Raw genomic sequence first — 24,702 nt, forward strand, 5'->3', positions numbered from 1 at the left:
TGGTCAGCGCTGGATAATTTCAATTTAATTTCCGAGAAGCTACGTACTCATAGCTCCTTGGTATGAGCAGCACTATTAATGATCACTGTAAACAGTCTGAGGACTGAGGAGCCTCTGGACTTCTGGGTGTGTAGGCTTGACCTGTGGCCAGAGCTGTGGCAATTTGCCATGGAGCTGTTGGCTTGCCCCGTCTCAACTTCCCTGTCAGAAAGGACATTCAGTGCAGCAGGAGAGATCGTGACAGAAAAGCAAAGTCACCTGGCACACAGCAGTGTGGATTACTGGACATTTGTAAAAATAATTTAGTCATGGATACTAGAGGGTTACAGCACTGATGTGTAATAAGGTCCTAATTTAATTGGATTTTTACCCATTATTACTCTGGTACATTCCAGTTACTCCAGGCCTCATGTCGCCCTGGTCTCTGTGTTACACAGAGGCTGAAAGTCAAATATTTATTCAGTAGGTAATTGCCAATTTTTTGGCCGTTGTGTAATACAGAGGCTGAAAGTCAAGCAGGTAACTGCTTAATTTTTTTTACCTTAAAGTGGACCCAAACCAAACATTTTTTTTTTTATTAAAAATATTTAGTTGTACCACTCTGACACATACAAAGATAAATAAACACTCCTTTAAGCCTATGAGCATTTCAGTGCATGCTTTTCACCCTTCTCTTTTCATAACTAGGATTATACTGGGGGCAGCCATTAGCAATTCCTCCATTGCCAGACACCACCTACTTCACCAGTTTGCCGGATTTTGTCCCGGCAATTTGAAAGGAAGGGAGGGGTTCCTCCAATAAATGTAAAATATTTTATATTTGTCATTATGCAGCTAAAAAAAAGCTGCCATTATAATTTAGAAAATAGATTTTATTTCTGAAACCTTGTATTTTTAATTTGGGTCCACTTTAAAGAGGAACTGTAACGACAAAACGTCCCCTGGGGGGTACTCACCTCGGGTGGGGGAAGCCTCAGGATCCTAATGAGGCTTCCCACGCCGTCCTCCGTCCCTCAGGGGTCTCGCTGCAGCCCTCCGTGCAGCGGTGACGTAATATTTACCTTCCTGGCTCCTGCGCAGGCGCTCTGACGGCTGTCGGCTCCGAAGTATTCGGAAATACCCGATCGCCGTCGGGTCTGCTCTACTGCGCAGGCGCAAGATTCCGGCGCCTGTGCAGTAGAGCGGACCCGACGGAGATCGGGTATTTCCGTCTATTTCCGTGCCAAAAGCAGCCACAGCGCCCCCGCTGGAGCCAGCAAAGGTAAATATTGAAGCTACAGTTGGCTCTGTCGCCGGCTGTTCGGAGGGCTGCAGCGAGACCCCCGTGGGACAGAGGACGGCGTGGGAAGCCTCATTAGGATCCGGAGGCTTCCCCCACCCGAGGCGAGTACCCCCCAGGGGAGGTTTTTATTGTTACAGAGTCTCTTTAAATAGTGTGGCTGATACATTGTTTTACATGTTTTGACAGGTAAGTGCTCAGTTTTTCAGGAATACCCTAGAGTGGCTGCTATTTCTAATTCTAAAATACAATGTCATGGACATAATTGAATATTCATCTCCCATGATGCAGTGGGATGCAACAAGAGGAGTAGAGATAACTGACTCCTGACTCAGAAGACATGATAACCTCTCAGGTGTAAAGCCAGCCTGGGATACAGGCAACCTAAGAGTAGACAGCACCAATCTCAATACATTGCCAACCAACAAGAAGCTGGAGATAGCAGAGTCTAACCTCCTAAACAACACCTGCGGAACCCAACAGTGACATCTGCAAAACATACAGCAACTTGTTCAAAGTATCATTTCTATGGAGCAAACTCTACCATACAGACAAGAACTGAATTGATGATATTCCTTTATAAAATGAAAATAACAATTCCATTCAGTAAATATGAAAATAATGTATTATTGTATACAAAGTGTATACAAAAATACCTCTAGCATTCACATCTAGTAACATTTCAAAGTAAAATAGAACATAAAAATAATTATGAAAGTGTAAGTCAGCCTTTATCCAATCTTACCAAGGCTAATAATCAGAGCCACTCAGTTATACACTAAACAAAATCCTCACAGATACCTCTACCTTATTCAGCTGACGTTTTATAATATTCTTTGACCTTGTGGTAGGCCAAACCTTCGGATTCACACCCTGGGAAATGCTTCTTTCTCATATATTATTCCAATGCACATATATTGGATGAACATCATCAAATTTCCCAGATAACTTGAAGTGTAAATAAACTCAGCAGATAAGGAATGGTACAGAATGTGTAGTAACAATGGTATTTCCTGGAGTCTCACATTTTTAATTTCACTTTATAGGGTTAAATGTTGACTCTGAATAGTGCACAGCAGCTATATCAATGTGATGTACAATTTGGGTCATTCAGCTCCTAACAAGATAATTATCTTCTCACCACTCTCTTGTTGTCAGGAGTGTTTATTCATCCAGAGGAAAGTGTTTTGGCTTTTTATTTACTCTTCAGGAGAGCCATGGCTGCATCGATCTGCATGGTCTGTAGATCATGCCTCATTTGCATAGATAAAGCTTCTGGTTTATTAACCCTTGCAATGTAAAAAAAATAAAAAGTGAACCAAGTTCTAACTAGGCTTTTTACTACATGTAATGCATAAAAATGGTGATGGGCTTAACAGAATCAGAGCAATGTTAATTTATTGTAGCATATAATCAAATGACAGGCAGACTATTGGGCCACTCAAAGTGCGGGGATCACATCCTAAAAAGCTACAGGACCCGATGGGACTCAGGGCGGGATTAACAGAGTGGCCGTTATTTAAAAGGAGCGCGTGTCAGTTACCAGTGCCCGCTATGCAGCACTACCACCTGTAGCGTGCGTGCTGAGATTTTAACTCGCGCTGCTCAAATTAATGAATTAACCTCAATGTTCCCACACAATACATGTAATGCAGAAGTGTTTCCCACAAAACACACGTAAGGTGGCAATGTTCCCACAAGATACACGTAATGCGGCAATGTTCCCACAAAATACACACATTTGGCATCATTTCTATCTCAAAACTACACATAAAAATAAGGCAGTATTTCCCGCCCTTAAAGGGGAACTCTGCCTAATGTGTTCTTTTATTGATGTATGCCCCATCCGGCCAACCCCAGCCCTAAGATACTGTCCCCTAATGCCCCCAAATGCCATGATAATAAAAGCAATCTACCTGCTGTCTCTTGGCATCCAGCATCGCTCCCTGATCTTCACATGTCCCGTGCTAACAGGCAGTGCAGGGCTATAGGAAAATGGTGCCGAAGCCCTGCGCTGAAGACAAATATAGTCTCCAGTGCAGATCTTCAGAGGTCATTTTCCCGTAGCCCTGCAGGAACCCCCATACTTCTGCATCCTGGAGGTGAGCTGCGGCCAGTATCCGTGACGCCGCAACAACAGTTCACGTGCAGGAAGTATTGAATATGGCCCTGTACCGGCAGGCCAGATGAAATAGCCTGGTGGGCCGGATGCGGCCTGCGGGCCATAGTTTTCCCTCCCTTGTTCTAGCAACATACAAAGTAAACGGAATACAGATGGGAACAGCAAGTTTGGATAGGGACTTAGGAGCACCTGTTAACAACAAGTTAAATAATTGTATTCAATGCCAAGCAGCTGCAGCTAAAGCTAATACAATTTTGGGATGAATTGAAAGGGAAATAAAAACTCAGGATGCAAGTATAATATTGCCCCTGTTCAGGATATTGCAGTTTTAGAGCAGGTGCAGAGAAGAGCAACAAAACTGGATTAGAGGGATGGAAGGTCTCACTTACCAAGGAAGGTTAGATACACGGGGCTTATTTAGTCTGGAGAAAAGAGACCTTAAAGGAGATCTAATTAACATGTTGAAATTCATCAGAGGGCAATATAAAATCTTGTTCCTAGGATTGTGCAAAGGACTAAGGGGCATGATCTGTGCATGGAGGAAAACAGTTTAAGCCATTTATTTATTTAGTTCTTTACACTAAGAGTGATTAAAATATGAAATGTATTTCCACAGGAAGTAGTTATGGCAAATTTTATATCTGCATTTAAGGGAAGGGGAGGGGTTTAGATGCTTTGAAAGGGGGAGGGCTTTAGATGCTGCATTGACGGGTTTAGATGCTGCATTGAAATTGGTTTTTTTTTGTTGGTGGGGGGTTCTGTGTAACTTACCTAATAAGAATACTGAACTATAGGGGTGTGACTTTGCTCACATCTTGAACTTATAATGTACTCCTAGTTCAGTTGTATTTTTACAGAGAATATATATGACATTAAAGCAGTTAGATGGTTGTTTTATAAATCTTTATTAAGAGTTAAGTTTTAGTATTTGCCCCCTCCCAAAGAGGGTATTTGTTGTTGAATTTAGTATATCAGGTGCTGTGAAAGATGCTGCGTTGAAAGGCAGCCATGGATATGAATACTAGGCACCGGTAATTCTTGTGGTGTTGATCCAGGGATTTTATATGATTGCCATCTGGAGACGAGAAGGATTTTTTTCCCTTTTGGGGCTAATTGGACTATGTCTTGTAAGGGGTTTTCGCCTTCCTCTGGACCAACAGGAATATGTGAGGATGCAGGATAGTGTTGTACTTTATTTTCTGGGTGAACTGGATGTATGTATGTCTTTTTACAACCCAAATAACTATGTATACAGCAACCACATTGTAATAACCACAGTGCAAGACAGAGCATCTGTATACGTTGTGATTACTACAATAAGCTAACATTGTTCTTATTTAGCTGAGGCCAGGGTTGGATTTCTGGAAAGGCCTGGGCCTTGGGTGGCTGCAGCCCGAGGGGCACCTAGATGTGAAACAGGGGTTGCTACATATGAAAGAGAACAATGCAAATGGGGAGTAACACATGAAAAAGGAAAGCTGATGCCCAAGGAAGCTGTACATGAAAGAGAGGGGCTGCAGTACATGGATGTTACACGTGGAAGAGGGAGTTGCACATGGAATGGGAGGGGCTGCAGTACATGGATGTTACACATGGAAAGAGGGGGCTGCACATGGAATGGGAGGGGCTGCAGTACATGGATGTTACACATGGAAGAGGGGGCTGCACATGGAATGGGAGGGGCTGCAGTACATGGATGTTACACATGGAAGAGGGGGCTGCACATGGAATGGGAGGGGCTGCAGTACATGGATGTTACACAAGGTAGAGGGGGCTGCACATGGATTGGGAGGGGCTGCAGTACATGGATGTTACACATGGAAGAGGAGGCTGCACATGGAATGGGAGGGACTGCAGTACATGGATATTACACATGGAGGAGGGGGCTGCACATGGAATGGGAGGGGCTGCAGTACATGGATGTTACACATGGAAGAGGGGGCTGCACATGGAATGGGAGGGGCTGCAGTACATGGATGTTACACGTGGAAGAGGGAGTTGCACATGGAATGGGAGGGGCTGCAGTACATGGATGTTACACATGGAAAGAGGGGGCTGCACATGGAATGGGAGGGGCTGCAGTACATGGATGTTACACATGGAAGAGGGGGCTGCACATGGAATGGGAGGGGCTGCAGTACATGGATGTTACACATGGAAGAGGGGGCTGCACATGGAATGGGAGGGGCTGCAGTACATGGATGTTACACAAGGTAGAGGGGGCTGCACATGGAATGGGAGGGGCTGCAGTACATGGATGTTACACATGGAAGAGGAGGCTGCACATGGAATGGGAGGGACTGCAGTACATGGATATTACACATGGAGGAGGGGGCTGCACATGGAATGGGAGGGGCTGCAGTACATGGATGTTACACATGGAAGAGGGGGCTGCACATGGAATGGGAGGGGCTGCAGTACATGGATGTTACACATCCAGAAGGGGGCTGCACATGGAATAGGAGGGGCACTGCTGCACATAGCTGGAGAGCCCCAACATACTAGGCATGGGGCAGAAGAGGTATAAATCCGGCCTTGGTTGAGGCCATGACCATTCTCTGTGTTGTATTTCTGGAGGTGTGAGGTGGTCGCCCTTCAGGCACGGTTAGCTCCTGTATATATGTACAGAGAGACATTACTTGGGCTCTGCAGGACTCTGCGTGTTTCTTGGTTAGTACTTTAGTAGGCGTTAGTCTAATTTATAGGACCCAGAAGGAGACCTCATAGGGAAATTCCACTAACATGATTGGGTGGACAGCACCCTCCCAAACTGCTAGCTTACTGGTTGTAGTATATGCCCACACTATTCAGCCAATCACAATGCTTTATGCTGTAGAGGGTGCTGTGATTGGAGAACTGTTCCCTATGAGGTTTCCTGCTGGGTCCCCTAAACTAGAATAGCGCCCTTTTCTGTTTATCTCATCAGGTCTCCTCTGTTCAGGATATTTAATACTTAGTGTGAAAGAGTCCTCGGGATTCTGTGTAAAGATGCTTCCATCCATGTGCACTTTATTAAGAATAAAGTAAACATTGTAAAACAACACTGAAGGTCATCACATTTCCCACACTCAGTGCATTAATAGAGCTTCTCACCGGTAATGATAGAGAGATAAGCGAAACTGAGCAAGCCTGTTATTGGCTGCTGCTCTCCATCCTCCCTACTTCCGGCTATGTCAGGTATATGGAGCGCAGTGTGCAGCAGCCACTAACAGGCAAGGCCCGGTTCACTGAAGGAAAAGCTGTCTCACTGATCCTTACTTCTCACCAGTATGAGCTCTCTCATGTATGGTAAGAGCTGATTTCTGTGCAAAACCTTTCCCACACTCAGCACATGAATATGGTTTCTCACCAGTGTGAATTCTCTCATGATAGACAAGGTATGCTTTAAGTGCAAAACATTTCCCACACTCAGCACATGAATATGGTTTCTCGCCAGTGTGAACTCTCTCATGATAGACAAGGTTTCCTTTAGCTCCAAAACATTTCCCACACTCAGCGCATGAATACGGTTTCTCACCCGTGTGAGTTCTCTCATGTTTGACAAGGTCTGCTTTAAGTGCAAAACATTTCCCACACTCAGCACACGGATATGGTTTCTCACCAGTGTGAAGTCTCTGATGAGAGACAAGGTTTCGTTTAGCTCCAAAACATTTCCCACACTCCGAGCATGAATACGGTTTCTCACCAGTGTGAGTTTTCTGATGTGAGACAAGGTGTGATTTATGCCCAAAACATTTCCCACACTCAGCACATGAATATGGTTTCTCACCAGTATGAGTTCTCTCATGACTGACAAGGCTTCCTTTAGCTGTAAATTGGTTCCCGCACTCAGCACATGAATATGGTTTCTCGCCAGTGTGAGTTTTCTCATGTGCGACAAGGTGTGCTTTACTGTTAAAACATTTCCCACACTCAGCACATGAAAAGGGCTTCTCACCAGTGTGAGATCTCTCATGTACTATAAGGTTTGATTTCTGAGCAAAACTTTTACCACACTCAGCACACGAATATGATTTCTTGGCAGTGTGAGTTCTCTCATGTCCAACAAGGTGTGATTTCTGAACAAAACATTTCCCACACTCAGCGCATGAATACGATTTCTTGGCAGTGTGAGTTCTCTCATGTGAGACAAGTTGTGATTTTTGCCTAAAACATTTCCCACACTCAGCACATGAGAAGGGCTTCTCACCAGTGTGAGATCTCTCATGTATGACCAACCTTGTTTTCTGTACAAAACATTTCCCACACTCAGCACATAGATATAGCTTCTCACCGGAGTGAGATCTCTCATGTATGGCAAGGTCTACTTTATATACAAACAATTCCCCACACTCACTACATGAATAGGGCTTCTCACCAGTGTGAGATCTCTCATGGATAGCAAGGTTTGATTTCTGAACAAAACATTTCCCACACTCAGCACATGCATAGGGCTTCTCACCCGTGTGAGATCTCTCATGTATGACAAGATTTCCTTTATCTCTAAAACGTTTCCCACACTCAGCACATGAATAGGGCTTCTTATACATGTGAGATCTCTCATGACTGACAAGATGTGACTTCTGTCTAAAACATTTCCCACACTCAGCACATGAATATGGCTTCTCACCAGTGTGAGATCTTTCGTGTCTGACAAGGTTTTCATTATCTCCGAAACGTTTCCCACACTCAGCACATGAATAGGGCTTCTTACACATGTGAGATCTCTCGTGTCTGACAAGATGTGACTTCTGAATGAAACATTTCCCACAGGTGGAACAGGAATGAGACCCTCCAGCAAGGGGAGAGCTCTGCTGGGTATGAGACACCCCAGGATTAGACAGGTGAGGGGAGTCTGGGGGAATATTTGGGGTAACCAGGGTATCTGCAGGAGACTCTCGTCCAATGACATCATCATCCATTGTACAGTCTGTGGATACAGAGAGGCGAGTCTCTGAGAGGGTCCTGATGCCGGGACCCCGCCCTGCAAATAGAGAAACATCATCACTTCCTGTTAGAGAATTCTGAGGGGAGGAATAATTATCATTAGGTATAGTCAGTGGGATGCTAATAATTCCAAGTTGATGCAAAGTTTATGCAGATTGGAGATGGAGCAAATGCAGCAGCTGCATCTGATAAGAAACATACAATTTGCATTGCAGTCAGAGTTATTTGCATCTCATTGGCCATACATGGAAAAGCAGTAAATTGTAGAGCTTGATGAGACAATGGGCTCTATTCACAATCATTTGTCGTATGGCGGTAAACAAAAGTCAAAACATTTCTGACGGAAATAAGATCATGTTGACATTCACACAGGGCTGTGGAGTCGGAGTCGGAGTCGTGGAGTCGGAGTCGTGGAGTCGGGCAATTTTGGGTGCCTGGAGTCGGAGTCGGGAAAAAATGCACCGACTCCGACTCCTAATGAATTTGTAACTGTAATTAAAATAGAAAATATGATAAAATGTTCTATTTCTCAGATAATAGTCATTAAAAATAATGTATATATACAGTATATATATATAGTAATAGCTGTGCTTAGTCCACAAAAATGAAATAACCCAATCAAAATTAGTTACTTGTGCTGCTTCAATAAAGCAGTCCCCGTATTTTTAAGGTCAGATATACATATCTGATTGTGACTGTATATATGATGTGTACACAGGAATCTCTTATAGATACTAAATAACATCTATGCTGTAAGAATAAAGCCTGATGTGTAGCCGTGTCACTAATAGAGATGGTCAACGAGATGGAAATAATTCTGCACTGATGCTGATTTATGCAAATGTATGCACTCCCTTTGCTGATGAAATCAAATAATTTGATATGTTGTTAAAATTTGGTTTGGTGACTACAAATTAAAGGGTACCTGAGACGGATGAAAAGTAAAGTTTTATACATACCTTGGGCTTCCTCCAGCCCCCTTCAGGCTAATCAGTCCCTCGCTGTCCTCCACCACCCGGATCTTCTGCTATGAGTCCTGGTAATTCAGCCAGTCAGCGCTGTCCGGCCGCATGCCGCTCCCACAGCCAGGAACATTCTGCACCTGCGCAATAGTGCTGCACAGGTGTAGTATGCTCCTGGCGGCGGAGTGTGTGCATGCGCACTACGCCCGACTGGCTCAAGTACCTGGACTCATAGCAGAAGATCCAGGTGGTGGAGGAGGACAACGAGGGACTGATTATCCTGAAGGCGGCTGGAGGAAGCCCCAGGTATGTATAAAACTTTAATTTCATCTGTCTCAGGTTTACTTTGTTACACAGTAGTACTATACTCTACATATGCACTCCCCACAAAGCTGCAGGAAATCCACTGAGAATGCTGTGCACATTGAACACAGAGGTGTTGTCTGTCACCCATAAACCTTGTTCAGATTGTGCATGAAGAATGTGTAATAGAGGAAGAATCTCCTCATTCCCCTGCAGAGTACCTGCACATCATTCTTACATGTACCCACACTTACATTGCCTAGGGCCTGATAGATGTTCTTTGTTCCGGTTTGTACCTTTTACAAGTACTCTTACCAAGGACTAGTTTTAGTCTAAAGGGAATAAATATAGTAGTCTACATATCCTTCTCACTTCAGTTGTCTTGTAAAATTCCTAAGCGTTGGCAGTTAAGAGACGAATTTCATGTTACATACTTTTAATCAACAAAATTGTAATATGCAAATTAGAGGAGTCGGAGTCGAGGAGTCGGAGGAATCTTAAACTAAGGAGTCGGAGTCGGAGTCGGTGGATTTTTGGACCGACTCCACAGCCCTGCATTCACAACGTTTTACACATGATATTTACGGATGCAGAAAAGTGCGAAAATAATGCACAATAATGGTTTAATATGTTTTTTTTTCTTCACAAAAAACGAAATCCACATTTTTTTTTATCACCTACTAGTCTAGAGCCTTTAGCACTGTGTTTGCTAGACTCTAAAACATTTATTTTTTGTGAATGCGGAAAAAAATGCAGAAATTACCGCTGTTGGTAATTTTGCAGTAAAAGGAAAAAATAAAACTTTACTGCATATGAGATTGTGAATACAGCCCAATGGACGCAATGTTTTACTCTTGTGACAGGCCTACATGTACATATAGCAAGAAATCTGTGCTATGTCTGTAGAGCAATGTGGTTTCATTCAGGCCACGTTTACAGTGGTGCGTTGCGGTGTAATGGCCACTTTTATATATGTAGCTTACTGCACTGCAGGGCACCACCTCAGCGACATTCACAGTGCGGCGGTAGCATTGCGGTATAACCAGCTGCGCTATGGTAACGCACTGCATGCAGTTACTGCTAAACGGGCGTCTTAACAAATACAGTGAAGCATACCTTCATGGACTGTATGCTTCACTGTATGTGACATAGCACAGTTGTAACAACGTTCCATTGCATTGTCTTCCTGTTATATAGGGAACGCAATACAACGTCCCACTGTGACCGCGGCCTTACACATTCTTATCACCATTGTGTATTCGTCAGGGCTGTGGAGTCGGTCCAAAAATCCTCCGACTCCTCAGTTTAGGATTCCACCGACTCCGACTCCTCGACTCCGACTCCTCTAATTTGCATATTACAATTTTGTTGATTAAAAGTATGTAACATGAAATTCGTCTCTTAACTGCCAACGCTTAGGAATTTTACAAGACAACTGAAGTGAGAAGGATATGTAGACTACTATATTTATTCCCTTTAGACTAAAACTAGTCCTTGGTAAGAGTACTTGTAAAAGGTACAAACCGGAACAAAGAACATCTATCAGGCCCTAGGCAATGTAAGTGTGGGTACATGTAAGGATGATGTGCAGGTACTCTGCAGGGGAATGAGGAGATTCTTCCTCTATTGCACATTCTTCATGCACAATCTAAACAAGGTTTATGGGTGACAGACAACACCTCTGTGTTCAATGTGCACAGCATTCTCAGTGGATTCCCTGCAGCTCTGTGGGGAGTGCATATGTAGAGTTTAGTACTACTGTGTAACAAAGTAAACCTGAGACAGATGAAATTAAAGTTTTATACATACCTGGGGCTTCCTCCAGCCGCCTTCAGGATAATCAGTCCCTCGTTGTCCTCCTCCGCCACCTGGATCTTCTGCTATGAGTCCAGGTACTTGAGCCAGTCTGGTGTAGTGCGCATGCACACACTCCGCCGCCGGGAGCATACTACACCTGTGCAGCACTATTGCGCAGGTGCAGAATGTTCCTGGCTGTGGGAGCGGCATTTGGCCGGACAGCGCTGACTGGCTGAATTACCAGGACTCATAGCAGAAGATCCGGGTGGTGGAGGACAGCGAGGGACTGATTAGCCTGAAGGGGGCTGGAGGAAGCCCCAGGTATGTATAAAACTTTACTTTTCATCCGTCTCAGGTACCCTTTAATTTGTAGTCACCAAACCAAATTTTAACAACATATCAAATTATTTGATTTCATGAGCAAAGGGAGTGCATACATTTGCATAAATCCGCATCAGTGCAGAATTATTTCCATCTCATTGACCATCTCTATTAGTGACACGGCTACACATCAGGCTTTATTCTTACAGCATAGATGTTATTTAGTATATATAAGAGATTCCTGTGTACACATCATATATACTGTACAGTCACAATCAGATGTGTATATCTGACCTTAAAAATACGGGGACTGCTTTATTGAAGCAGCACAAGTAACTAATTTTGATTGGTTTATTTCATTTTTGTGGACTGAACACAGCTATTACTGTATATATACTGTATATATACATTATTTTGAATGACTATTATCTGAGAAATAGAACATTTTATCATATTTTCTATTTTAATTACAGTTACAAATTCATTAGGAGTCGGTGCATTTTTTCCCGACTCCGACTCCAGGCACCCAAAATTGCCCGACTCCACGACTCCGACTCCACAGCCCTGGTATTCGTGTCACTCACCACCTTGTAAATGTAACTTTTTCTCTCTCTTGTTCCTAATTCTGCCAATAAATACATTGTGAAGTCAGTGGCACCATTTGGTTTGGGCCTTGACCAAGTGCTGGAGCACCCCGATCCTCTCCCTCTCTTCCCGCCATTAGAATCTTTAGCTCACCCGGATGACATTAGGAGGCTGCCTGTCTGACTAGTGAGGAGAGAGAATCAGGCAGTAATTAGGACATTATTCATTTCGCCAGGCAGTCAGTGTGAGACAGGTGAGTTCCATGAGAACTTGCTGCAGAGTATGGGACATCCTGACTGCTAGGGGGCGCTGCTCATGTAAAGGGATGTCACACACAGACAGTAATGAAGGGAGGGAGCCTCTGATCTGCAGAGATATGCCTCTGGCCAGAGAAAACCTGGGGTCTGCTCTCCCCAGCCATTTGTCTTCCTTTCCCTTGACAAGCAGCCTACTGAGCTAATCACAGTGCGGGGATTACGTCCTCTATAATGATTGGACCCGAAGGGGCTCAGGGCGGAAGCAGAGACACGCTCCTTATTTTCTGGAAGGAGGGTTAAGTTAATAGCGTGCGCTCCTGTGTATGCATGCAGGTGCCACGCGGCTAATAGCGCAAGTAGTGTGCAGAGTCTTACATTTAGACTATGCTGTGGAAATAGCGCGGGTAACAGGATATTACTCGCATTATTTTTTTGTGTGAAATACACCCCAAATTAGTATTGTATTTCTACTGCAAGGTGTAGCTGGACGCTTCTCCTTCATCCACAATCTCCCCTCTCCACAAAACAGAACAAAGTACTTCAAATCCATCAGGGTATCTGTACTGCTTCTGTATGAGTACCTAGCATAACCCCTAATATGGCCACTATGCAAGCAGTGACACATAACAGCAATACAGATAAACATTTATTCTACATGTAAAGGACACCTGAAGTGAGAGGGATATGGAGGCTGCCATATTTATTACTTTTACAGGGAACCCAAGCTGAGAGGGATATGGAGGCAGCTGTATTCATTACCTTTTAAAACAACACTAGTTGCCTTGTCCCCCCTTTAGATCCTGTGTCTCTAATACTTTTAGCAATAGACCCTGAACAAGCATGCAACAGATCAGGTACTCTGACTCAGCTGACTCAGGTTTTATTGGATTAGCCATGTGCTTGTTCCAGAGTTTTGACTACTTACACACTACTTATGCCAGAAGATCAAACGGGCCGGCAGGCATCTGGCATTATTTACATGGAAATAAATATGGCAGCCTCCATATCCCTCTCACCTCGGGTTCCCTTTAAAGGACACCTGAAGTGAGGGGGATATGGAGGCTGCCATATAGATTTCCTTTTAAACAATACTAGTTGCCGGGCAGCCCTACTGATCTTGTTGGCTTTAGCAGTGTCTGAGTCACACCAGAAACCAGCATGCAGCTAACCCTGTCAGATCTGACAATAATGTCAGAAACTCCTGATCTGCTGCTTGTTTAGGGTCTATTACTAAAGCCCCATCTACACAATACACATTTTTGTGCGATTCGATTGTGATTCTATTTTCCATCCAATTAAATCCAACATGTCCGATCGGGATTCGATTCGATGTCATTGCAAAACAATGGTGAATCGATTACACTACTGATCAAATCAAATCGAATCCCGATTGGACATGTCGGATTTAATCGGATGGAAAATAGAATCGCGATCGAATCGCACAAAAAATTGTATCATGTAGACAGGGCTTTAAAGTATTGGAGGAAAAGGATCAGTAGGGCTGCCAGGCAACCAGTATTGCTTAAAAGGAATTAAATATGGCAGTCTCCATATTCATTTCTCTTCATTTGCCCTTTAAGCCAGTGATCTGCAAATTTGGCTCTCCAGCTGTTAAGGAACTAAAAATCCCACAATGCATTTGTCTTTATGAATTTTGACTGTGGCTGTCAGACTCTTGCAATGAATTGTGGGACTTGTAGTTCCTTAACAGCTGGAGAGCCAAGTGTGCAGATCACTGCCTTTAAGCAATACCAGTTGCCTGGCTGTCCTGCTGATCCTCTGCCTCTACTTTTAGCAATAGACCCTGAACAAGCATGCAGCAGATCAGGCGTTTCTGACATTTTTGTAAAATCCGACAAGATTTGCCATATAGATCAGCAGGGCTGCCAGGAAACTAGTATTGTTTAACAGGAAATAAATATGGCAGCCTCCATATACTTCTTGCTTCAGGTTCCCTTTAATGCTTGCTGATTACTCACCTGTTCTGCCCTCTGTAATAGCGTCCTCCTCTTTATTTGTCCCCAACTTGTCACCCTCCTGTATAGCCTGCTGATCATTCCTCACATACGTCTCTTCTTCTTCCTCTTTAATGGTCTTCATCATGTCATCCCCTTCCATACATTGCTGATCACTCCTCAAATATGTATCTTGTTCTTCCTCTTTAATTGTCCTAATTACATCACCCTCCTCAATAGTCTGTTGATCACTCCTCACATAGGTCTCTTCTTCTTCCTCTTTCAGTGTCCTAATCATGTCACCCCCCTCCATAGTCTGCTGATCATTCCTTACATACGTCTCTTCTTCTTCCTCTTTAATTGTCCTCATCATATCCCCCTCTTCTATAGTCTGTTGATCATTTCTCACATACGTCTCCTCTTCTTCCTCTTTAATTGTCCTCATCAGGTCACCCTCCTCCATAGCCTGCTGATCACTCCTCACATAGGTCTCTTCTGCTTCTTCTTTAATTGTCCTCATCATGTCACGCTTCTCCATAGCCTGCTGATCACTCCTCACATACGTCTCTTCTTCCTCTTTACTTGTCCTAATCATGTCACCCTCCTCCATGGTCTGCTGATCACTCCTCACATACATCTCTTCTTTCTCTTTACTTGACCTAATCATGTCACCCGTCTCCATATATTGCAGATCATTCCTCGCATATGAATGTTCTTCCTTATTAAATGTCCTCATCATAGTTCCCCCCTCCATGCACTGCTGATCACTCCTCACATACTTCTCTTCTTCTTCCTCTTTACGTGTCCTCATCATGTCACCCTCCTCCATAGTCTGCTGATCACTCCTCACATGTGTCTCTTCTTCTTCCTCTTTAGTTGTCCTCATCATAAAACCCTCCTCCATAGTCTGCTGATCACTCCTCACATGTGTCTCTTCTGCTTCCTCTTTAATTGTCCTCATCATGTCACGCTTCTCCATAGCCTGCTGATCACTCCTCACATACGTCTCTTCTTCTTCCTCTTTACCCAGAGCACTTACATATATCAGTTCTCCAACCTAAGTGCACAAAAAGAGAGAGAGAATTGAAATTATACCTAAATTCTAAATTAACCCAGTGTGTATGGGGAGCTGCACATAGGCTAACCACACCTCATGTGGCGCGGCGTCTGCCTCCATTCAACCACTTTTGCTGCTGTTGTCCAGGTCCTGGTCAGAGCGTTCGGCACCCTTTGACCCAGACATACTGTGCTGTGCATGTGCAGTATGTCCTCTTGGGTGGCTTGCATAGCGCAGTATGTTGGGTCAAAGGGTGCCGACCTCTCTGACCAGGACAACTGGCAGCAATAGCAGGTGAATGGAGGCAGATGCTGGGCCACGGGAGGTACGGTAAGCCTATGTGCAGCTCCCAACACACAGGGCGTCATTTTTAGAATTTAATTAGGACTAAGGTATCCTTTAAAATGTGAATGCAGATAAAACATGTACAGACTAGAGGGAAAGAATGTCACACAGTTTGGAGTCTCTGGGGGCACTTCGGCTGGGATCACACTCAGGCCGGATGCACAATGCTGCATTCATGGCACATCCTAAACAGATACGCTGTGCTCCACCACAGTGTTCCATAAATGTTCACACTACTCACCGCTGTGCCTCCGGCCCACCACCACCCTTCCACTCTGGAAATTCTAGTCCTTTGCATGCTGACACCATCGCTGGGCTGAAACATAGGAATAGATCAATGGGATTCTTCCTACCTAGCAACAGGGAGAATTCTCATTGGTCAACCACTAAACCAATGAGAATCCTCCCTTGTGCTATGGATGATTCCCATTATTTTTCTGAAATCCAATGATAGCCCTATAGTTCTGCCGGCATTCCAATACCGATGCTTGTCCCTGAGCGCAGCAGTGGTCAGCAGCAGGGGTGCTCAGCAGGATCCCGAATGCGAAGTTTCCCCGAAAATTCGGGTGTTTTTTGGGTTTGCCGCATGCGAACCCGAATGCTGCAATTCGAGCCGAATCCGAATACGAAGCCTGCCGAATGTGCGCACACGAATTCGGCCGGATGAAGCTGTGGGTTCGGGTTCGGCTTCGGGGATGACGTGATTGGGCCAATCAGAAGTCCTCCTGCCTGGCAACCCTAGCAACCAATCAGAGGAGGGGAGCCTGGCCCTCCCCTCCTCTATATAAGGCGGCGGCCATGTTGCGAAGCCACGCACTTGTGTGACTGCTGCTGGTACTGAGAGATTCTCCAGTGCTGTGCTGTGTCTGAGCAAGTGCTTTTCACTGCTAAACCTAGCGTTTTGCTTCCTGAACACCTCCTAAACACATTTATTGTTGTCTTATATAGTTAGCTAGTATTTTGATTGTTTTAAGTCAGCTAGTGTATACTGTGCTGGCTAGTGTTAGTCTGTGTGCAGGCTAGGCCTGCTAGCCTAGGTAGCCTTAGCCTACTACTAGCTTAGGGATTCTAGTTAGTTGTGTACTTAGTAGTACTAGTTTAGTTAATCATTACTGCTGTAGTCTGTTACTTTATTAGTTTCAGTACTGTGTTAGTTAGTTACTGACTGTGGCAGGCCACCACCAGCATCCGTTGTGAGTGTCCTGACCTGTGACTGTCTGTCACTTCACCTGCCCGAGCCTATACATTGATTGCGTCTGACCGTGTGTGACCGATTGTTGTAATTGTCACCAACTCTCTGCCGCACGACTTAATTATAGCGTAGTTTGCTAGGTGTTTCTTAGTTACCTGCGTGCGTACTACTACTAGTGTCTACTACTATACTACTAGTCTACTAGTACCCGTTCACTTATTTTTTTTTTCACTTTTACTGTGTGATTTTATTATCATCTGTAGTGTGTGTAATAAATAAGAGTTACAACACATACAGGCCACCACCAGCATCCGTTGTGAGTGACCTGTGACTGTCTGTCGCCTGCCCGAGCGTATTGATTGATTGCGTCTGAGCGTGTGTGACCGTTTGTAATTGTAAACGACTGTCTGCCGCACGACTTGTAGCGTATTACGCTAGGTGTTTCTTAGTTACCTGCGTGCGTGCATACTACTAGTGTCTACTACTATACAACTAGTCTACTAGTCTAGCACCCGTTCACTAATTTTTTTTTCACTTTTACTGTGTGATTTTATTATCATCTGTAGTGTGTGTAATAAATAAGAGTTACAACACATACAGGCCACCACCAGCATCCATTGTGAGTGACCTGTGACTGTCTGTCGCCTGCCCGAGCCTATTGATTGATTGCGTCTGACCGTGTGTGAGCGATTATAATTGTCACCGACTGTCTGCCGCACGACTTACTTGTAGCGTAGTACGCTAGGTGTTTCTTAGTTACCTGCGTGCGTACTACTACTGCCTACTACTACTACTAGTTACCACCAAGTCACCACCAACACAGACTTTATTAAAGTTTACACCCTTTCCCGCCCTCTTCTACTTATTTTTTTTTACTGTATTTGTATAGTGCACAATGACTGGCAGAGGTAGAGGGCGAGGCACCACCAGGAGAGGCAGCGCCATTGCAGGAGCCACTGCCAGCAGCAGCAGGTCTGGGACTGGTCCGCCGCCAGCCACTGACCTCAGGGAGGAGGGAGCAGAGGCGCAACAGCAGCGTGTTGCGCCCATCTTTGAGACGGGTCGTCGCCCACAGCCCATTGGGGAGAGTCAGGTGCAGGCTGTGGTGGAAATGATGGCGGGGCAGGAAGCCACCTTTTCCAGCCAGGCCTCCAGCACCAGCGAGACCAGTGCCACCAGCACCAGCACTCTTGTCCACAGCAGGCCTCCACCAGCGCTTGAGGCCTTGGTCACGGTGACCCCATCGACCAGCCTGCCCTCAATGAGCACGCTCTTCTCCCCTGAGACTGTGACCATGTACAGGGATGTTTTTGAGAAGTATGAGTTGGAGATCATGGGGCCATCCAAGGAGGAGGAGGAGGAGGAGTTTGAGGTGCAGAAGTTGTTGGCACTGAGGAGGAGGGGCATGATGCAGGGGATGTTGGGGTAGAGGAGTTGGTTGAGGCGGGCTCACAGGATATGTTTGGGGTTGATGATGATGACTTGATAGATCCTCCCTATGTACCCCCAGTGCCACCAGCACAGTTGGTTGAAGGCAGCTCGTCATCGGAGGAGGAGGTGTCTCTGGCGCAGAGGCACGCCAGAGACGCGGCAGCAGCAAGGCAGCCAGCACAGGGCGTGGAAGGCAGGAGCCACAGCCTGCTGCTTCAGTCACTACCACCACCCGCAGCAAACCTCTAACACCAAAAAGGCACAATCCTCCAAGGGCACCCAAAAACCCCAGCCCTCAAGCTCAAAGAGCAGGTTGAAGTCCCCAGTCTGGCGGTACTTCACCAAGTGCCCAGTGGACCCGACCCGTGCAATTTGCAACAGTTGCAATCTCAGTCTCAGCAGAGGTCGTGATATCCACAAATTGAGTACCTCGTGCCTGCAGACCCACTTACAGAGCAGACATTTTGAGGACTTTAATGAGTTGGAGAAGCTTATGCAAAGTGGTGCAGGCAGTGGTCAGAGCCAGACAGCCACTGCACAGATTTCAGCAGCAGCAGCAGGAGCCGACCCTCCTGCCCATCCAGCAGCAGCAGCAGCCCCTCCTGCCCATCCAGCAGCAGCAGCAGCAGGAGCATAGCAGCAACTCACTCCCACCCCCCTACCCCGCCAGTCCTCAGTGGCCTCATCAGCTCCCTCCACAGTGGCCTCCTCATCCTCCTGTGCAGGCAAATGCCGCCAGACCCTGCTCAGCGAAGCATTCCCCGGTGTGACCAAGGTGCTGACTCCCGCCCACAGGTGCATCCGGTTGCTGAACGGGTTGCTTGCCCGGGCCATGTGCTCCCAGGTCCTGCTATATTCCTTTGTGCAGGAGGGGAGTGACATCAGAGCGCTGCTGCAGGTTGGTATCCCGGAGTGGCAAGTCCCCAGCCGCCACTATTTCTCCCGCAGGGCGATCCCAGCACTGCACCGCTCTGCCATGGAGAACGTGGGCCACGCGCTGGATCACGCTGTCAGTGCGCGGATCCACATAACCATGGATTCCTGGAGCAGCTGGTTTGGGACAGAGTGCTATCTGTCCTTTACGGCCCACTGGGTCAGCCTGGTGGAAAGCCCGAGCGAGGAAGCAGCAGGTCCATCCTCGGGCGCAGCAGCACCAGTCGCCCACTACGTGGTGCCACCGCGCGGGGTCAGGGGAGAAGCAGCAGCTCCCACTGCCAAGCGATCCCGTCTCTCCAGCAGCGTGAAGGCCCGCCACTGCCAAGCGCTGCTGGAGATGAAAAGCCTGGGGAAAAACTCCTTGACGGCATCCAACGTGCTCCGGTACCTCAGGGAGCAGGAGAGGACGTGGCTGACCCCCAGAGGCCTCACTGTGGGATTGCCGCCAACCTGCTGTCTGCCATCAGCAGTGGAGACTTGCTCCATGTCCCTTGCTTGGCCCACGTCCTGAACCTGGTGGTGCAAAAGTTCATGCGCACCTACCTGGGGATGGAGGAGATGTTAGAAGCGGCGCGGAAAACTGTGCGCACTTTCCGCCGCTCAGCAGCTGCCGCAGCAAAACTGGCAGACATCCAGCAGCAGGAGGGCCTGCCACGACACCGCCTCATCATAGATGTGCCAACTCGCTGGAACTCCACCCTGGTGATGTTGGAGCGGCTGGTTGAGCAGAGGAGGGCTGTCAACCGGTACATCTATGATGCCACTGTCGCCAGCATCGGCAGCAGAAGCAGCACCACACTCCAGCTCATCACCAACGCGCAATGGGGGCAGATGCAGCAGGTCTGCTTGGTGTTGGCTCCCTTCCTGCAGGGAACCAACCTGGTGAGTGAACAACGGGCATTCCTCTGCCAGTGGGTGCCCTTTGTTTGTCTGCTGGACAGGGCACTTGGCGATTTGGTGGATTTGGGAGAGGAGGCCCTGAAGCAGCTGGAACAGCAGCCGCCTGCGCAGTCCACTGCTCCGCAGGTATTTGAGTCCCTGGAGGAGGAGGAGTTGGAGATGCTGGACGTTGCTGCTGGGGGGGAACATCGGAGCGCAACAGCAGTGGTGCGAGGGTGGAGAGAGGAGGAAGAGTCTCAGGGGCAAGAGGAGGAGGAGGAGGAGGACGCTGACCCTGATGTCTCTGTTAGACGGTCCACCCTGTTCCCCATGGCAGCGCACATGCTGCACTGCCTGCGCACAGACCCCAGGGTCAAGCGGATGAAAGCGAGGGAGGACGCCTGCATCAGCATGATCCTGGACCCACGGCTGAGGGGGAGGTGGGATCAGTTTCTGCCTGCCAGAGACCGTGAGCAGCGAGCAAGGTAGTTGCAGGAGATCCTTGTTCGGCGACTGGAGGAAGTCTTCCCCCCGCCTTCCACTCCCTCTGTCCCTGTCCAGCAGCCAGCAGCAGGTGCCTGCGGCCAGCAGCAGCGTCAAGCGCCCAGGAGACCTGCTGTCATTGACGCAGGCGTTCTACATGAAGGTACAGCAGCCGAGAGAGAAGGTGCGGGCAGCAGCCACCTTCGGTGAGAGTCACAGCCAGCGCATGATCCGGATGGTGGCCGACTACATGGGGTCCTTCAGTGGGCTTGACACCGGCAGCGAGGAGCCTGTGGACGCCATGGAGTACTGGGTGGAGCGCTTACACATCTGGAGGTAGTGATGCTCATCCGGAATCCGGATATCCGAGTTAACCCGGATATCCGACCATTTTTACGCTATCCGGATCAGATTCCGGATCCCGGATAGCTATAGAAATCCGCATAGCTATCTGCGGATAGTTTGATGCATGACCCGGATATCCGCGGATATCTGAATCCGGAATACTGTAACTAAGATGATGACGTCCTGGAGCCAATCAGAGGGCTCCCAGCAGAAGCCCTAGCAACCAATCACAGAAAGGAACACTGGCCAGCCCCCCTGTATAATAAGGAGGGCTGCCATGATGAGACAGATCGTTCTGGCTTGCTGAATGCTTCCTGAGAGACATGCTGCAGTGCTGCTGGTAGCGAGGGCTGCCTATATACAGTTATAAACCTAAAGCTGTTCATTGATTAACCCCCTCACTACTCTATAGTAATCGTTATTTAGCTTGATTGATTATCTCATAGTGTGACAGTTAGAGTGTGTGCTGCACAGCTGCAGTGCTGTTGCTGGACCAAGGGCTTTACACAGTGATAAGCTCAGTGATTAACCCCTTCACTATCGCTACACTATTGTTAATTCATTAATGTGTTAGTGTGCACTAGTGTCTTCTCCTCTGCTGTCTGACTGTCACTTGGCACGTGTCTCTTCGCACGTGGAACGTGTCACTTGGCACGTGTCACTTGGCACGTGTCACATGGAAAGTGCCACGTGACACTTGGCAAGTGACACGTGCCAAGTGACACTTGGCAAGTGCCACGTGACACGTGCCAAGTGCCACGTCCGGCAGGCTCCTGGCATACGTTACACCTGCTGCTGCTGCATTGCCCTGCTCCTGCTGCCTGTGCAGCTCCCACCACCAGGCCAGGGTGCCACAGGCCACTGATACCACCTATATTTAATCCAAAACACAATTGCTACATAATTTTTCGGAGGTGTCTTGGCTGAAAACTGTCATGTCCCAGTTGTGCGGTTGGACTTTGGACACAATGTGGGCTGCACGACCGCTGACTGGAACCTAGGCCTGATGTTAATTGACAGCCCCACATCATCAATTAGTGTTCCCCTTTGCAAAATAATGATGATACATGCCTCATTTACCCTAAAAACACATTTTAAAGCTATTTAAAGGGCACTTCCGGTTTTTCTATCCAGATATCCGAATAGCCCGGATATCCGCGGATAATGCAACCGGATATCCGCGTTCACACGGATATCTAAAAGGCTGGATTCGGATATCCGAACCGGATCCGGATATCTAGGTATCCGGATCAATTCGGATTTTAAAAAGCACTATCCGAGCAATACTATCTGGAGGGAGCTTGCGCAGTATGCCCTGGAGGTATTGTCTTGCCCCCCTTCCAGCGTGCTGTCTGAAAGGTGCTTCAGTGCGGCCGGTGGCGTGGTCACAGAGAAGCGCTCTCGTCTGTCCACAGAGGGCGTGGACAGACTGACATTTTTGAAGATTAACCAGGCCTGGATAGAAGGCACGTTCCTGGCACCTGTTGTCGGCGAAAGGAGGACATGAGGTGCCTGCCTGGGAATTACAATACATTGCCTGCTGCCTGCCATACGTGACAACTCCTCCTCCTCCTGCTGGCCTGCTGCATTGATTTACCTATGAATTTATTTATGTATTTATTGTATTTCTACCTGACTCCTCCTGCTGCTGCTGGCCTGCTGCATTGATTTACCTATGAATTTATTTTTGTATTTATTGTATTTCTACCTGACTCCTGCTGCATTGATTTACCTATGAATTTATTTTTGTATTTATTGTATTTCTACCTGACTCCTGCTGCTGCTGGCCTGCTGCATTGATTTACCTATTAATTTATTTATGTATTTATTGTATTTCTACCTGACTCCTCCTGCTGCTGCTGGCCTGCTGCATTGATTTATTTATGAATTTATGAATTGATTTATGTATTTATTGTATTTATAAAGCGGCAACATATTACACCGCGTCCTTTTTTATCCTGCTGCTGTCAGTGCTTCCACCGCCAGGGTCCACACTATGCATTGCCTGCTATCAGTGCCACACGTCACTCCACCTCCTCCTCCTGCTGCTGTTGTATTTATCCTGCTGCTGTCAGTGGTCCCACCGCCAGGGTCCACACTATACAATGCCTGCTGCCAGTGCCACACGTCACTCCTCCTCCTCCTCCTCCTGCTGCTGCTGTTGTATTTATCCTGCTGCTGTCAGTGGTCCCACCGCCAGTGTCCACACTATGCATTGCCTGCTGCCAGTGCCACACGTCACTCCTCCTCCTGCTGCTGTTGTATTTATCCTCCTGCTGTCAGTGGTCCCAACGCCATGGTCCACACTATGCATTGCCTGCTGCCAGTGCCACACGTCACTCCTCCTGCTGTTGTATTTATCCTCCTGCTGTCAGTGGTCCCACCACCAGGGTCCACACAATACATTGCCTGCTGCCAGTGCAACACGTCACTCCTCCTACTGCTGCTGTATTTATCCTCTTGCTGTCAGTGGTCCCACCGCCAGGGTCCACACTATGCATTGCCTGCTGCCAGTGCCACACGTCACTCCTCCTCCTGCTGCTGCTGTATTTCTCCTCCTGCTGCTGTATTTATCCTCCTGCTGTCAGTGGTCCCACCGCCAGGGTCCACACTATGCATTGCCTGCTGCCAGTGCCACACGTCACTCCTCCTACTGCTGTTGTATTTATCCTGCTGCTGTCAGTGGTCCCACCGCCAGTGTCCACACTATGCATTGCCTGCTGCCAGTGCCACACGTCACTCCTCCTCCTGCTGCTGTTGTATTTATCCTCCTGCTGTCAGTGGTCCCAACGCCATGGTCCACACTATGCATTGCCTGCTGCCAGTGCCACACGTCACTCCTCCTCCTCCTCCTCCTCCTCCTGCTGTTGTATTTATCCTCCTGCTGTCAGTGGTCCCACCACCAGGGTCCACACAATACATTGCCTGCTGCCAGTGCAACACGTCACTCCTCCTACTGCTGCTGTATTTATCCTCTTGCTGTCAGTGGTCCCACCGCCAGGGTCCACACTATGCATTGCCTGCTGCCAGTGCCACACGTCACTCCTCCTCCTGCTGCTGCTGCTGTATTTCTCCTCCTGCTGCTGTATTTATCCTCCTGCTGTCAGTGGTCCCACCGCCAGGGTCCACACTATGCATTGCCTGCTGCCAGTGCCACACGTCACTCCTCCTACTGCTGTTGTATTTATCCTGCTGCTGTCAGTGGTCCCACCGCCAGTGTCCACACTATGCATTGCCTGCTGCCAGTGCCACACGTCACTCCTCCTCCTGCTGCTGTTGTATTTATCCTCCTGCTGTCAGTGGTCCCAACGCCATGGTCCACACTATGCATTGCCTGCTGCCAGTGCCACACGTCACTCCTCCTCCTCCTCCTCCTCCTGCTGTTGTATTTATCCTCCTGCTGTCAGTGGTCCCACCACCAGGGTCCACACAATACATTGCCTGCTGCCAGTGCAACACGTCACTCCTCCTACTGCTGCTGTATTTATCCTCTTGCTGTCAGTGGTCCCACCGCCAGGGTCCACACT

General features: G+C 47.4%; 1 protein-coding gene across 3 annotated transcripts in view; it reads right to left on the bottom strand.

The window, feature by feature from the left end:
• Positions 1-1,838: 1,838 nt before the first annotated feature.
• Positions 1,839-24,702, bottom strand: part of LOC137535079 (zinc finger protein 665-like) — a 34,732-nt gene continuing 11,868 nt past the window's right edge. For all 3 annotated transcript variants that reach the window (XM_068256866.1, XM_068256865.1, XM_068256864.1), the window contains exons 3-4: positions 14,532-15,564; positions 1,839-8,364 (exon numbers count right to left, since the gene is read on the bottom strand). In XM_068256866.1, coding sequence (XP_068112967.1) covers positions 6,656-8,364; positions 14,532-15,564 — 2,742 coding nt within the window. In that variant the 3' untranslated portion in view covers positions 1,839-6,655. The remainder of the gene's footprint in view (positions 8,365-14,531; positions 15,565-24,702) is intronic.

Source organism: Hyperolius riggenbachi, chromosome 10 (assembly GCF_040937935.1).
Source record: "Hyperolius riggenbachi isolate aHypRig1 chromosome 10, aHypRig1.pri, whole genome shotgun sequence".
NCBI lineage: Eukaryota > Metazoa > Chordata > Amphibia > Anura > Hyperoliidae > Hyperolius > Hyperolius riggenbachi.